The sequence below is a fragment of the Typopeltis vanoorti genome, chromosome 3, assembly GCF_054136105.1.
Source record: "Typopeltis vanoorti isolate ZY-2024b chromosome 3, IOZ_Tvanoo_1.0, whole genome shotgun sequence".
NCBI lineage: Eukaryota > Metazoa > Arthropoda > Arachnida > Uropygi > Thelyphonidae > Typopeltis > Typopeltis vanoorti.
In genome coordinates this window covers 165067548-165083436 of record NC_143551.1, presented here as the reverse complement: position 1 = coordinate 165083436, position 15889 = coordinate 165067548, and the positions used below count along the sequence as shown (strand labels likewise).

Here is a 15889-nt window from a genome sequence, read left to right as displayed (position 1 = left end):
TTCCCTTAGCGGCACTCACCTTTATTTGTCAAACCTTTCTGTCCAGTTGTTACAATGCCAAAAAGATCTATAAATTATTTCTCCCTGCCACCTCCTCACATTCCCCTCAATGTAAAGACTACAGTAATATCATTACCATTTTCTATATCGAGGGCATTTCATAAAAAATAGCCAGAACTTTAAAGAAATCTTTGCATTGCTTTCAAACCTCATTTAAAGTTGACTCCCCTTCGCTCTCTTAAGGATCCACCTTCTCTCTATTTCAAGTGTTTACAAGGTTCTTTGTTCTTGCAACTTATCATATTATGGTCAAACTGGGAAACCGAACATCTGCCTAGAAGAATACAAAAAAATGCATCTGCCATCACAACAGCTATGATCACTCAGGTCTAGCAGACCATGCCTTGCACAGAATCAGATGTAAGAAAATTATCATGCTCTACCACAGTAAATAAAAACTTGAAAGACTTTTATTTTTTTATTTTATTTTTTTTTTAGAATCACTAGCAGGTTTTTTAAAAAAAACAGCCTAATCTTAATATGGTTATATTAAACTTCCCAAGATTTGAGAAACTTAGGCCTCAACAGAACCCATAGAGGGTGTCCCTCATAAGACTGAAATCTTCATTTAGTCTAATTTCATTTCTTCGACTTATTTCTTATTGTGTGTTATTATCAATTTTTTTTTTTTTTTTGGCAATTATCAATTTGCCAAAACTGGTTTCCCCATATAGAAACTAATCTAAGACCTCTCTCCCTCACAGCAACTAAAGCAGACTGCTAGGACCTAAGGGGATGCTATTCCTGGAACTTGAGGCATTGTTGAATAATTTCCATTTCCTTTCTGTTGGCTGCATATGTGCCATACTCTATTTTTGTGATAGACATGAAATGTTGTATCATTAAACTCATGTGGATTACGTAATTTTTGCACTTGATTTCATTTCATCTGTAAGAGGCGACATAAATGTTATCTGTAACATTTATGTTAAATGTTTTGCTTCTGCTAGTGAGATTTAGTAAATATGTTGGTAACTGTGCATGCGTGCGTGCACACACACAGAATATTTAAAAAAACTAAAGAATATTGTTATTTTGGGCCTATGAACATCTTGCATAAGAAATTATACATTTCAGTATTATAAGTCAGTTTTAAACCAAAAGCTTGGATGGTTTGACAAGCTTTAGTCAAGATACCAAATATCAGATTTCGTTAAATTCTGTCCAACCAAAATGGAATTATGTACATAACAAACAATTGAGTGATACACTTATTACATGCTGGTACTCCATACACCAACTGAGTGCTTTTGAAAATGAATGCATTCAGTTTGTATGTGAAGAATGTGATAGAACTGGACTTTGGGGAAATAATTGAGAAAGCAAAAGAGATAGCATATATTAAAATGCATTTCTTGACAAAAGACATACCTTGTCAATTAGCCCATGGTAAACAGTTGAAAACGATTATAGGGCTCAGCAAATCATGCAAAATCCTACTCCACAAAAATAAAAATTCTCACCCAAGACTCCCCCTTCCCCCATTTTTAATGATATGCTGCAGTTAATTAGTAGAAGTTTCATAAAGTGATTATGGTGTATGTGTGTGGTGCTATATCCTTGTTTGGAGAAAATTTCATTTGTGTGAGAACCCTTCTAAGAAGGAGAGGTCAATAAGAATAGGAAGACTAAAAAAGATTGATTTTTTTTTTTGGAAAATACAATTTGTTAAATTAATTTTTGTTACTAAAATGAGATTTCATATTCTTCTCTTTTCTTATAGTTAAAAATTGTTTAGAATGTTATTTTTTTATTAAATAAGAAATTCTTACTGAAAATAAGAGCTAACAGGCTTTACTTCGGCAAAGTTAAATTATTCAAAATTAAGAATATTGAATACCACATTATTTCTTAGCCAAATAAGAAACTCGAAGATAGAAAATCTAATCTAAGAGTTTCATGCCGAATATAGAAAACTATATAAAGTTTGGCAAGTTCAAACGTAAGCCAACACCTGGTAATGCAATGCTAGGGCAACTCGTAGTAAAGGTGGAGCGAACTCTGATCACTGTTCATAGTATTTTCTCATAATGTAAAACACAGCTCCTAGGAGATGTATTACTGTTCTACATAATGAGAGAAGGTCACTATCCAGACCGGTTTCGACTTTTTTGAGGTCATCAGAGACCTCAAAAGTACACTACGTCTGAGTAGGCAGACGTAGTGTAATACCAAGGTTTTTCAATAGTCAGAGTTTGTATCTTTACTGTACGAGTTGCAAAAAGGTGCACAAATACAATTACTGAAAATAAGAGCCAACAGGCTTCACTTCTTAGCCAAACTTTATATAGTTTTCTATATTCGTCATGAAACTCTTAATTTTGAAGCAATATTCTGTTTTCTCCAACAAATCATGTAAAATTTCAATGAGTATGCAGCTACTCACTGAAATCTACTTGCCACAAATTGGCAAGCATATTTGTTGACCCATGCTTAGATATAATCGGGTTGTGAATGGAGAAAATGGTAGCAACAGTGATTGCAGTGGGGAGAAACAATTCTTGAATTTCAGTTTTACTTTTGCATAGATAATTTATATAATTATTAGTACAATTTTTTTTCTCATTAAAGTTTTTGATAGAACTATAAGCAAAATTTGTATCACTAGATAATGCTGTTTCCCATTTCACATATTCGTTTTTAATTTGCAAACTGTTACATAATTTCTTACAGAGCATACATCTAGCGTTGTTGAAGCCCTGATGCAAGACAGTTCTGTTGTCACACCCAAGGTTCCAGCAGCAGCAGTGAAAAAGCAAGAAGACTCTTTTACTTATGATTGTGATGATACAATTTTATATGCCTTAGGAGGTATGATATTGATAATAGACTAATTTTTATCTTAGTCATTGGGATCTGCTGGTCTGTTGTATTTATGTTCTCAATTATTCAGTAAAGTTGAATCTCACAAACTTCTAGGAACCACAAGAATAATTTTAGTGGATAGTTTACTAAAGTGAATTGCACAGAAGAGCATAGCCTGTGTGACCTTTTTGTGTTTTTCAATAATATTCTTTCTATTTTAATGCATTAATATTACCTTTCTTAATATTTTGTTTAAGTATTGATATATTTTTGTCTAGTTATTTAATTGGTATTGAGTTGCACAAAACTGATAGTTATGCAAATTATGGAAATACCTACCATATTGGAGTAAAACTTTAGTTTAATATAAACCCAAACCATGCCATGTAGATTGTAGTGCAGCTTGTTTTTTTGTATGTATGTGTGTATACTGCAGATGATGACCTTAATGTGAAGGTCGAAACGTTAAGTGTCTATTTTGGTTTATATTAAACAAAAGTTTTACTCTAACACAGTAGTTTCCATAATTTGCATAATGTATTCTGATAAGCATGAAGAAGGAAATGTAAATATAGTTCTTTCTTTGGTGAATTTATATAGCTTGAAAAAGGTACAATATGCCTTAGACAATAGAAATATAAGATCTAATATTGATAATATTGGAGTCTTGACAAGTAATAGACTGATTTGGAGGAAAATTGTAGATAGGAAGTTAGTAATGATGTAAATTTTTCATGTAATACTATCATATTCTGTACATCAAATTTTCATCATCAAATTCCCAACATGTACCTTTGAGGTACAGTTGGGAATTTGATGATGAAAAAGAACTTTGAGTCCTCATTTCTTATTTAGAGTTTTTTGAAATAGTTTTCAATGCTTATGCTGAAATCTATCTCATAATGCTCCTTCCTCTCCTTATGAATTACTTCCACCATTCCAGTTATGTTCTTGCTTGCATTAGTTTTAACTACTAATTCCAAATAAACATCTTGATTATTTAGATGACCTTCCAGTGTCTGCACATTTGCGAATTATACAGGCACTAAGAACATCACCTTAGGACTTGGTTGTTTAGTCCTCAAATGGACTGGCTATGCAGTATAATTAAAAAAAAAAAAAAAAAAAAAAATTGAACCACTATACCTCCTGAGTTAACCAGATGCTGAATATTATTTTATGTCCGAGTGTCATTTGTAAACAATTTCTTTGTCATCATTTTTTATCATCTGCCATCATTTGATATGTATTCATGCGGGGTGTTTAGGTTGCTGTAAGTTTACAATTTTACTATTTTCTTGTTAACATTTTTTTAAAATTTTTTCTATTGTAATAAAAACTAAGGTATGATTCCTAAATGTAGTCGCCTTTGTAAGTATCGCACAAAAAGATGTGGGATATGAAGCATAGTATTTTCACCTGATTAACAATCATGCATATGAAAAACCCTGCCTTGTGGTTTTTTGCATTCCACCATTTCCAGTAAAACTTACAATTTGTACATAAAGAAAGAGTTTGAATTTATTGTGATAGATTTCATATTGCACTACTTATGCACTAATTTTAAATATCAACTAATTTGGATTGCATACTTAACCACTTTAATTTTAATGGATCAGTACTAAAGAACTTGTAGAATTTTTAATAAAATGTAATCAATAGCATAAAGTAACCTTTATAAATTCTCCTGTACAAACAGATAGTGTCTCTGGATGGTGTATGGTTTAACCATGTTTTCTTTCATGTGATTCACACAGAGATGAGATTAAAAATGTTTAACAGTAGAAATTGCACACAATCCTACCTTGTATCCAATTTAATTTCGAACCATCTTTCTCATCCCCTGATTTGCAACTTATCTATACACTATGTCATGTTGGAGGCTTAATGGATTGTATACAGCACTCAGAAAGGATTAAAAAACAGAGTTTAATTCTTCCTATATTTTGTCTCAGTCTATGAGACATCTTCAGGGATTACAAAAGAACTAATGTAACATAAAAACAAATAACAGACAATACTAAGCCCAACCACGTGGGTGACACTAAAGTCCTATCTAGTTGGAGCGCCCCCTAAGGGCAGTTGTAGGTGGCCTGGAATGTAAAGTGGGACCTCTGGATAAGCGTTTCCCAAATCTTAAGAAGCTTAATGCAACCATATTTGTTAAGATTTGGCTGATTTCTGAGAGCTGCTACTGATTTTAAGAATAGTCTTTCTCTTTTGAATTTGCTGTGGTGAAGCATGGTGGTTTTTTCCCATGAGATCCTGTGGGTTGTATCCAAGACATGAACAGCCAGGCCTGACTGACCATAGTCGTGCTTGCAGATGTATGACTTATGTTCCTCCATGTGGATAGTAGCTGATCTGCCTGTCTGTCCAAAGTATGCCAGTTTACAGGAACAGGGTACTTTATAGACTCCAGGCACTGAGAGAGGAGGGAGCTGATCTTTTGTAGAGCGGATAAGGGTATCAAGTTTGTGGTGGGGCTTAAATGCTGTGTGTAGGTTGTATTTTAAAATCTTGGCTATTTTTATTAGTATTGTGTTATTAGTATTGTCTGTTATTTGTTTTTATGTTACATTAGTTTTTTTGTAATCTCTGAAGATGTCTCATTGACCGAGACGAAATATAGGAAGAATTAAACTCTCTTTTTAATCCTTTCTGAGTGCTGTATACAATTCATTATGCCTCCAACATGATGTCCTCACAGCACTTAAGCCTCTACACACCTATACACTATGTATTTGCACTGTATAGGGTTCTCTATATACTATCGATGGAATAACTTTCAAAATGCACTTAGATTTCTGAAAGTTATTCCATCGATAGTTAAGATTTCTTGATTTACATAAGGCTAGCAATCCTTATGTTATAAATTTTTGACAGTTGGTTGAGTCAGACTGAACTTCATAAGGTAAAAATTTTATCCTAAAAATCCTTATGATAAATCTCTGATTTTTCTTAACCTTTTTTCAAATATTTACATGAATCTTTCCTTATCTTATAAATCCTATTTCATTTTCCCCCTCTTTTTTATTTTTTATAAATTGTTATGAGGTCTCTACCCTAATCATCTGGAATTAGGGTAGAGACCTCATAACAATATTATGAGGTCTCTACCCTAACGAATTATATCTTTGACTGAAATATAGTGAAAACACAATGTTTCAGGTCAAATTTCTAACTGGCTGTTATTATCAAAAGTATTTGTGCTCTTTGGCATAATACTTAATGTTATGCCATTTGTTACTTCATTTATTAACTTTTCAAATTACTACAGGTATCTAGAACATCCTTGTCTTTGGTTTCATTTGATTCCTTTAGTGGTGCACATTTTCTTAATTTTCTACGTTCTTTCCAAAATCTTTAAAACTTTTAAGATTTCCTACATTTTTCTTCATGTTCTCTAAGAGCATGTTCTGACTTCATAGCCAGGAACATTTTGTGCAGTTTTAATTTTCATAGACTGCTTCATAATTTCCTGTGTTAGTACATTTGTACTGTAGGTGGGTTAAGTATTTTTTCTTCATTTATTATATAATGTGTGTGTGTGTGTTGGAGGGGGGAGCTTGAAGCTCTTTTGGATTGGACTGCAAAAAATCTTTTGTAAATTATTCTGATCTTATTACTTTCTCATAGATGCCTAGTTGGTTGAGTACTGAACAGAATAGTGGTAGTAGTCACTTTCACACCTTGAGAACCATTCCTAAACAGTCCAATACTTCATGCCGTGGACTGTTTAGTAATGGTCACCTCCTCTATGCAGTATACCATTACCAGATGGATGCGAGCATGATAAATTAACTTAACCATTTCTGTTAAAGTTGTTAATACTTGGATATTCCTGTAGCTGCTATCCTTAGAACTTAATGAAATTGTATGGTGCTGTATCCCCTCTGTAACAGGTTGCTTTGCTTTTAATACTGTTTGGCCACTTATGGTCTGAACTGCACAATTTGTGTAACCCTTCATTTGGTTCTCAATAGGTTGTCTCTAGCCACACCATTGGCTGGATTCTTTGTTGCTAGTCCATTTTCAGTATACTAAAACAGATTACTTTCATGATACTTGCACTGGCATATCTGGCATTGACTTAATACCTGGTCATGCTCGAGGTAACACTTTGCTCTACCATCCACATATTTCCATGGATCATTATGCAAGTGCTCTCACTCTCTCTTGTTATCTGCTTCCCTACTTCATTTAGTCTGGAATAGATGACAGTCCACGACAAAGTATAGAATCCATGAATGACATCTCTGTTAAACTGACCACTTAATGTAATATGTGTACTAATACTAACAATCATGTAACTGCATGTGCTTTGAAACTCCCATTTAGTACACTTAATTTAAGTGCCCCAGGTAAGGAAGTGTAAAGCTCACCTGAGACCCATTGAAACATCGTGGTTCTATCAGTGAACTTATTCCCAGGAACCAGTCTTGGAAGGTGGAATAGTTTTTCCACAAATTCAGTCATTATCTGGATATTTGCTGTTGACTCTAGGAATTGATTTCAGTAACGACTATAATCATATAATAATAATAATAATAATATATAAAAAAAAGAAGCCGAACAGAAGCTGCATTTTTTTTTTTTATATATTATTATTATTTTGACTAATTTTGTGAAATGCTTTGTTTCACTTCATCAAGAAATAACATGAATAAATTAAAAAGGAAGTAAAAAAAAACAGTTAACATTTCTAGTGAAAATATGAACTCATTCAAACAATGGAAAGCATGCTATATACTGCTATATACAGGTTGCTATATACTGCTGGTATACAGCAACCTGTATACAACAAATTAAAATGTGGAACATTTTAATTTGTTGCCATTCTACTTGTTGATGTTTTGACTAATTTCGTGATGTAGGTGCTAGCTCTGATTTGTGCTTTCTTTCATTCTCAACGACCTTGTGTTATGAATGGTGTATTTTTCTAGATCTTCCTATGTAATGTAGACCACAATTGCAATTGATCTCCTAGACACCTGGTTTTTTAAGTGGCAGATTCAAGGTTTAAGGTGATCCAAGATTTTGTTAATTGGATAGAAGGTGATCTTCAAGTTTTGTGCAAAGCAATCTTGCTATTTTATTTGTGACAGATAAAATATCTCTGGGTTGCTGTATACTACTGGTAGATGCGAGTATGTTGTGATGGATTAATGAAGACCAGACTTGTTGTTTATGATAGAATCATTGCTTTGTTTATTGTTTTGAAAGTTGAAATAATTTTTTTTTTAAATAATATTCTGTTGTAGCTATTTTTAGGAAGGACGAAACTAAGATGCTGTAGATCTTGGTTTCTTTTTATGTATGTTGATGGAAATTCTGTAGACTATCATGCAAGGAACATATGATGCTTATGTTTCATGTAGGTGTTCTTCACATAAGAGGATGTTTGCCTGATGTGAAGTTTCAGTAGACTTGCCTAACATAGCCAGCATGGTTGGCCGAGTGGATAGCGTATCCACTTTCCACCCAAAAGGCTGCGGGTTCAAATCCCGCCGTGGGCATGGATGTTTGTGATTGTCTGTGAAAATTGTGGTAGTGGTTAGTGGTAGATGGCATTGCTGTAGATGATGAAGGTAGTTGTGGCTAGTGGAGTGGTGGAGACTGAGAGTTGTAGAGTAGGTGCCCTCCCTTGATGAGTCTTTGGACTCCCTGGAGGTGTTACATAATAATAATAATATACACAAGACTTGTCATTAAGACCAATTGTTGTTGTAAGGTATTCCAACTTCTTTACTATCTAAACATCTAGGAAATCTACTGAAACATTACATCAAGCCAACTTTTTCTTATATAAAGAACACCATACTCTTCGTAGACAAGTCAAAGACATCGCAATCTCTGCAATTATATTACGGATATAATTGCAAGCTTGGACATTTGAAAAAGAAATGGAGTGATTTGAAAAAGTATTCCCCATCATCAAGAAAAACAACTAAACATTTTGGCAAAGATATGTTGATATTTTTATCTGGCCTGGTACTATTACCCATTTACAAGATTTCATCACCTACCTGACCTATATTCATTCTCAAATTAAATTCAGTGTTGAATTAGAAAGAAACTGTTCTTTATAATTCTTGGATATGCCAGTTGAAGTATCCAAACAAAGCACACTGAACTTCTTAGTCTATGGAAAACACAGAAAGTTGCCTACACACAACTTCTCATCACTACCCAGTTCAAGAAAAAGCATCATCTGTTCCTTGTGATAGAGCCTACAGAATTTCCACCAACATAGATAAAAGAAAGCAAGAACTATCTTAGTTCAGTCTTTCCCACTGGTTGCCTAATATAAACATTAATATATTAATAAACATTAAATATTAATGTTTATAAATGACTACAATAGAACATTCCAAAAACATTTTTTTCAACAAAAAATTTTATTTCAATCTCCAAAACAATCGGAACTAACTGACCAAGACTATAAAGGATCAGTTCACAGATAAAATAGCAAGATTGCTTTGCCACCAAAAGTTGAAGATCATCTATCCAGTTAAGAAATTCTCTAATTTCCACACCTTAAACTTCCACATGTGCCACTTAAAAAAAGTCAGGATGATTTTAGATCATCCTGATTTTTTTTTAAGTGGCATCCCATAGAGGAACACAAGGAAGAACCAACCTAAACACACTATGCCAGCAGTATAGCCTGGAAGAACCACACAAATCCTGAAAACAAACTCACCTACTTGTACCAATGGAAGAGTGTCAACAAGAATAGATACATTATACCTCTGCAAAAACCTACATCACTAGTCAATGGATACCATCTCAGTAAACAACAATAAAAATCTAACATCACATGATGGTAGTCATCAATATAATGTACAAATCCACATATTATGGGCATGCTTTCTGGTACATGAACCCCCCACTAATAAAAGAGCCAGATTTACTAACGAGACTGGAAAAAACTGTAAATGGGAAAAAGGAAAAACATAGTTAAGCAGAACAAAAAGACCACTAACTGAATTGTGAGAAAACCCTAAGGAAGATTGGTCCATAATCATGATAGAATGGGAAAATAAAAAGAAAGAACAAAGACAGAACATTTTCACACCATACAAGAAAAATCAACATAAAAGCTGGATCTAATAATCACAACATGCTCAGAATGAAGGACTGGATCAAAAAGTAAGAATCAGAAATAAAAAGAATTAAAGAAACAACTAAATATCCTGAAGTTAACAAGTAGTGTGACTAACCTATCTGCAGAGATAAAATTCACCAAGTCCCACCACAACCAAATTAAAAAAAAAAGAAAAGAAATAGACAAAATGCAGCATCTGGGCCTAACAACAGCAGATCCTATAGAAATAAGTAGAATGTTCACCTCTTACTACAGAGAACTACATTCTACAGAACAATTAAACAGTAAGGAATGGGAAGAAATAATCAACCAACCTTCCTAAGATAATACCACAAGAGACAGAGGATTTGGAAAGAGAAATTGTAGAAGCCAGAGGTAAGGAAGGCAATTTGTACATTGAAGGCAGATACATTACCAGGCTCAGATAGACTGGGTAGTATTTTCTACAAAACATTTAAAAACATCTTGGTTCTCATCCTAATCCAAGTCTACAGTACAGTCATTAAAGATTGTGAACTCACACCCTCACAGAAACTAGGGATCATAACTCTAATTCCAAACATTAACACATTGCAGGTCTGCAATTGGAAGCTTATCACCTTAGCAAACACTGTTCTACAGAAATATTAGCCAAAATAATTACTAATAGATTGAATGCAACACTAAAAGCAATAATCCACCCAAATCAAACCTGTGCTATTCCAGCCAGATGTCTTCCAATCAACCAACCAACCTGCTCAGAGATATCATCTAATACCCAGAAAGAGAAAAAGGCATGATAAACTGCCTCTACAACAAGGTAATGAGCAAAATATTAAAAAGTTAATGGTAACCTATCTGAAAACATTCACATAATGCAAGGTGTGTAAGAGAAGGTTGTCCTGTTTCACCAGCTTTATACACAACAGAAATTCAGTTGCTTGCAAAAATGATCAGGGGAATCCTGAAATCATAGGCTTTGTGATGATCTCAACACAGAAACATGAAATAAAATGTTATTCATGCTGATGTCACTTGCATCATAACCAATAACGTGTCCCTAAAAATCCTTTTACAGATAACATAAAAAGTATAACAGGATCATAGATTAATGAAACAAAAATAAAAGCATTAGGAGATAACACAACATTTGGCACCAATTACCATGCTAGGAATTCCTTTCAACTGCCTAAGCCAAATTGGAAATGAAGAAATTGAGAAAATCACTTATATAAAAGAAGCCTGGCAACCTGTAAATCTCTCAATGGAAAAGTAGAAATCATTAAACAGTTAATGATCCCTGTGATTAAATACCACATAACTCTATTTCCGGGTCTATTTCTAAGTCGCACGTAGTTGTAGTTCAGATGGATCGGTTCTCACTTTTGGCTCCAAGAAGCTACTGTAAACTGCCTGATAAACTGTGTCAACCCACATGCTAAACTAAGTGAGGATAGCCAGATATGGTGATCTCAAGCTGCGACTGTATTTGGTGAATTGGCTCCAAACAGCGTCTGTACTCCATGTTAGGAGTAAGATCAAGAGTACTGGTTGACATTTGACGAAACCTAACCATTGAAACCGAATGAACTTTAACCAACCTAAAGATACGTGCCGGCTCGACCATCACCCGGTCAAACAAGGGTCACACCCGCTATTAGGGAACCAAGATAGTGAAGGCAAAAAATTTGGAACAAAACATCACCTAGTAGACAGGAAAAACATAAGTATAGGAACATGGCATGTAAGAACTACCGAAAAAGAATGTATTCTGTTTCGGTAGTTCCTTCACATTTTTATCTAGTTCTAGTTGATATTTTCTTAGAATATTGTTTTGTAGTTTGTTTACATTCAGTCTCCTTTTGACTCTAAAAGTGCTTTCAGATTTTAACTTTATTCTTAGGTTTGCTAATACCAGCTTATGGTCTGATCCACAGTCTGCAGCGAAGGATCTGCAATTTAGGATATTTGGTTTCCAATAATATAGTCTATCATATTCTTGTTTGTCATATCCATGGGGTTTTGGTTGTTTAAAGAGAGTGTTGGTTATTGTTAGTCTATTATTTGAGCATATGTTTAGCAGTCTTTCACCACGTTCATTGCTTTCTCCATACCCAAACTGTCCGATTAACTCTTGGCCAGGTATCCCAGTCTTTGCCTACTTTTGAGTTTAAGTCCCCCATTACAACTAGGAGATATTTCCATATCTCCTAGTTGTAATGGGGGACTTAAAATCCAATGCTCCTTTCACCAGGAAGGAGCATTGGAAATACTACTGCATGAATTTGACAACTGCCAATGGGATGTGATTGGACTCTGCAAAACCAGATGGACTGGAAAAGGAGAATTTCACCATGGACAGTACAAAATCTTAACTTCAGGCAGGGAGGACAACAAACACCAAGAGGGAGTAGCACTTGTATTAAAACCAAAGGTTCAAAACTGTATTGTCTTACAATCCTATCTCACCTAGGATAATTAAAGCAAGATTTAAAACGTCAATTGGATCACTGACTATTATTCAAGTATACTCATCAACTTCAACATCATCAGAAGAAGATATTGAGGAGCTCTATACAGATTTGCGAAAAGCAGTACAGCAAACATCAAGTCAAGATCTCCTAATTGTAATGGGGGACTTAAACTGCGGTGTGTTTTGTTTGTGTATCTTTGGTAGACCATAAATTCTCGGGGAACAAGCATAGTGCGGAAGTAATTTTTTGACTGTATCTTTGGGCCATGTAGTAATTGATTTGAGTAGTTTCTTTTCTTTTCTTTTAGTGTTACACGATGATCAGCATTCATTTAAAAATTTTATGGAATTTACAACCGCGTTAAAAAACGTTTTTATCCTGACGTTTCGATCTTCATATCAAGATCATCATCTGGAGCATACATAAATATACAAGACAAGCTGAGTTACATTATTAACTGTAAGCTAGAGAAACAATGATTTGATCACATTATTCTACTGGCATGACCTCTAGTGAAAAAAAAAAAAAATATATATATATATATATATATATAAATTCCTGTCCTGTCAGGTGTCTTCTCCCTCCAGAAGATTGACTACCATGTGTCTCCATCTCCACCATATCCTATTCTGCACCTCTCTGCTGCATTACTCATATGAGAGATAGGTCTTCTATATTTTTCATCCACTCCAGTCTTTGTCTTCCTCTTTCCCTCAACAGTTCCTTCGAGAAGTGTCCTTTGTAGGCAGTTATGTTTCAGAATATGTCCAAAATATCTGACTTTTCTCTTTTTAATTTCTTTCTTACAGATGGTTTTCTTTCAGAAACAATGATGTCCTTATTTTAGTATTACAATTGTTATTTAAGATACTGGATTTTCTACATTCCTGTTTATAGTTGTTCTTAGCGAGGAAGGTTCAGTGGGTCGAATATATACCTTCCATATGGTTGGGATTTTAAGACCATCATTATTATTCAGATTGGGGTGGTCGATAATGATCTCACAGGCTTCCTTAAATTTCCGTTCATACCATGTTTTAGCGCAATGTAGATACAGCTAGTGCTTTTCCAGACAATTCTGTGTAAGGTATTCAGGGCATGATATGAAACGCCAGCTTCACCATAATTATTATATTTAATGTGTCGTTTATGTTCTTTTTGTCTGATAGGAATTGTGCATCCTGTTTCTCCTATATATGGTATGTTGCAAGTACAATAAATACGGTATACTCCAGGATGGGCTAGTGGAGGGAGTGGTTTTTAGGATTAGTTGAGTAAGCTTTTTAATTTTGCGGGAGGTTTAAAGGTGGCTTTGAGTTTTTATTTTTGTAGTACGCTGTTTATTTTGTTTCTTATTGAGGTTTTATAGAGAATTTTGTTAATAGTGTTTTGGCTGTATCTGTTTTTTTTAGAAAGTATTGCTGATAATTTTAAATTCGTCTTTCAGTGCCTGTTCAGAACAGATCGTCTGAGCCCTGTTTTTTAGTGTTGATGACACCTAATTTTTGTGTTGGGTGGTGGTAGGAGCTTATGCGTTTATGGGTATATATTGTCCTGTATGTGTCAGTTTCCGGTAAACAGTGAAGGAAAGATTGCCAGAGGGAAGATGTGTCACAAGTGTTTGAGTAAGCTTTTTAATTTTTACTAGAAACAGAAGCGTGTTCTGTTTTTCAGTTTCAATTGCAAACTGTACGTGTTTGTGTTGCTTGTTTAGGTGGCTAAGGAATGTGTCTCTCTGCATGCCATGAGACCAGATCGCGAAAACATCATCAACGTATCTAAGCCAGACTTTGGGTTTTAAAGAGGAGGAACCTAAATCAAGTTGCTCAAAATGTTCCATGTAAAAGTTAGCAATAGGGGGTGATAATGGCGAGCCCATGGCTGTGCCTTCTTTTTGTAGGTAGAAGGCGTTTTGCCATACAAAATAACCAGAATATAATGCATTCGCAAAGAGCACCGTGATATATGGAGGGAATATGTTCTGTAGGAGAAGGATTGTGTCATTCATTGGTAAATTCGTAAAGAGGGCAGAGACGTCAAAACTGACTAATAAATCATATTTTTCTAATTTACTTTTTAATGGAAACCGACACATACGGGACAGTATATACACATAAACTCCTACCACTACCCAACACAAAAACTAGGTGTCATGAACACTCTAAAAAAACAGGGCTCAGACGATCTGTTCCAATGAACAGGTGCTGAAAGATGAATATAAAATTATCAGCAATACTTTCCAAAAAAACAGATACAGCAAAAACACTATTAACAAAATTCTCTACAATTCTGTGTAAGGTATTCAGGGCATGATATGAAAGGCCAGCTTCACCATAATTATTATATTTAATGTGTCATTTATGTTCTTTTTGTTCTACAAAACCTCAATAAAAAACAAATACAAACCAGACTACAGTAAAACTATAACCATTCCCTACATTAAAGGAACATCAGACAAAATAAACAGAGTACTACAAAAATACAACCTCAAAGTCACCTTTAAACCACCCGCAAAATTAAAAAGCTTACTCAACTCATCCAATGACCCACTCCCTCCACTAGCCCACCCTGGAGTATATCGTATTTATTGTACTTGCAACATACCATATATAGGAAAAACAGGACGCACAATTCCTATCAGACAAAAAGAAATAAATGACACATTAAATATAATAATTATAGTGAAGCTGGCCTTTCAGATCTGCCCTGAATACCTTACACAGAATTGTCTGGAAAAGCACTAGCTGTATCTACATTGCGCTAAAACATGGTATGAACGGAAATTTAAGGAAGCCTATGAGATCATTATCAACCACCCCAATCTGAACAATAATGATGGTCTTAAAATCCCAAACATATGGAAGGCATATATTCAACCCACGGAACCTTCCTCACTAAGAAAAACTATAAACAGGACTGTAGAAAATCCAGTATCTGAAATAACAGTTGTAATACTAAAAATAGGACATCATTGTTTCTGAAAGAAAACCATCTGTAAGGAAGAATGTTTAATCCTGTCATCATAAATAGAATTTAGCTTGAACATCATCATGCATATCAAGGATTTAGGCCTAGTATGTCATACTAGGCCTAAATCCTTATAAGTCATCGTTTAAGAGGACGTCCTGGTTTTCTTTTTCCTAATGGCTTGTACTTTAAGGCTTGTTTTGGTAATCTTTCTGTTTTCATTCTTCGAACGTGTTCCATCCATTTATGTTTATATTTTTTAATTTTTTTCTATTACTGGTTCTTGGTTTAATTCTTTCATAATTTCTTTGTTTCTTTTGTGATCAAATAGGGTATACTTTGCAGTTTTTATCATAAACTTCATTTCTGCTGTTGTTAATCTTTGTTTGTCTTTTTGTTTTATTGTCCAGATTTCGCTTCCATAGATTAAGACTGGCAGGGCTAATGTATTGTATACTTTTAGCCTGGTTTGTTTTTGAACAAGGTTTGGCTT

The 15889-nt window shown here is 34.3% G+C and overlaps 1 protein-coding gene across 2 annotated transcripts in view; it reads left to right on the top strand.

The window, feature by feature from the left end:
* Mfe2 (peroxisomal Multifunctional enzyme type 2) overlaps window positions 1-15889 on the top strand; it is a 668623-nt gene that overhangs the window by 219688 nt on the left and 433046 nt on the right. For both annotated transcript variants that reach the window (XM_090390952.1, XM_090390951.1), the window contains exon 12: window positions 2734-2871. In XM_090390952.1, the coding sequence (XP_090247078.1) occupies window positions 2734-2871 (138 nt within the window). The remainder of the gene's footprint in view (window positions 1-2733; window positions 2872-15889) is intronic.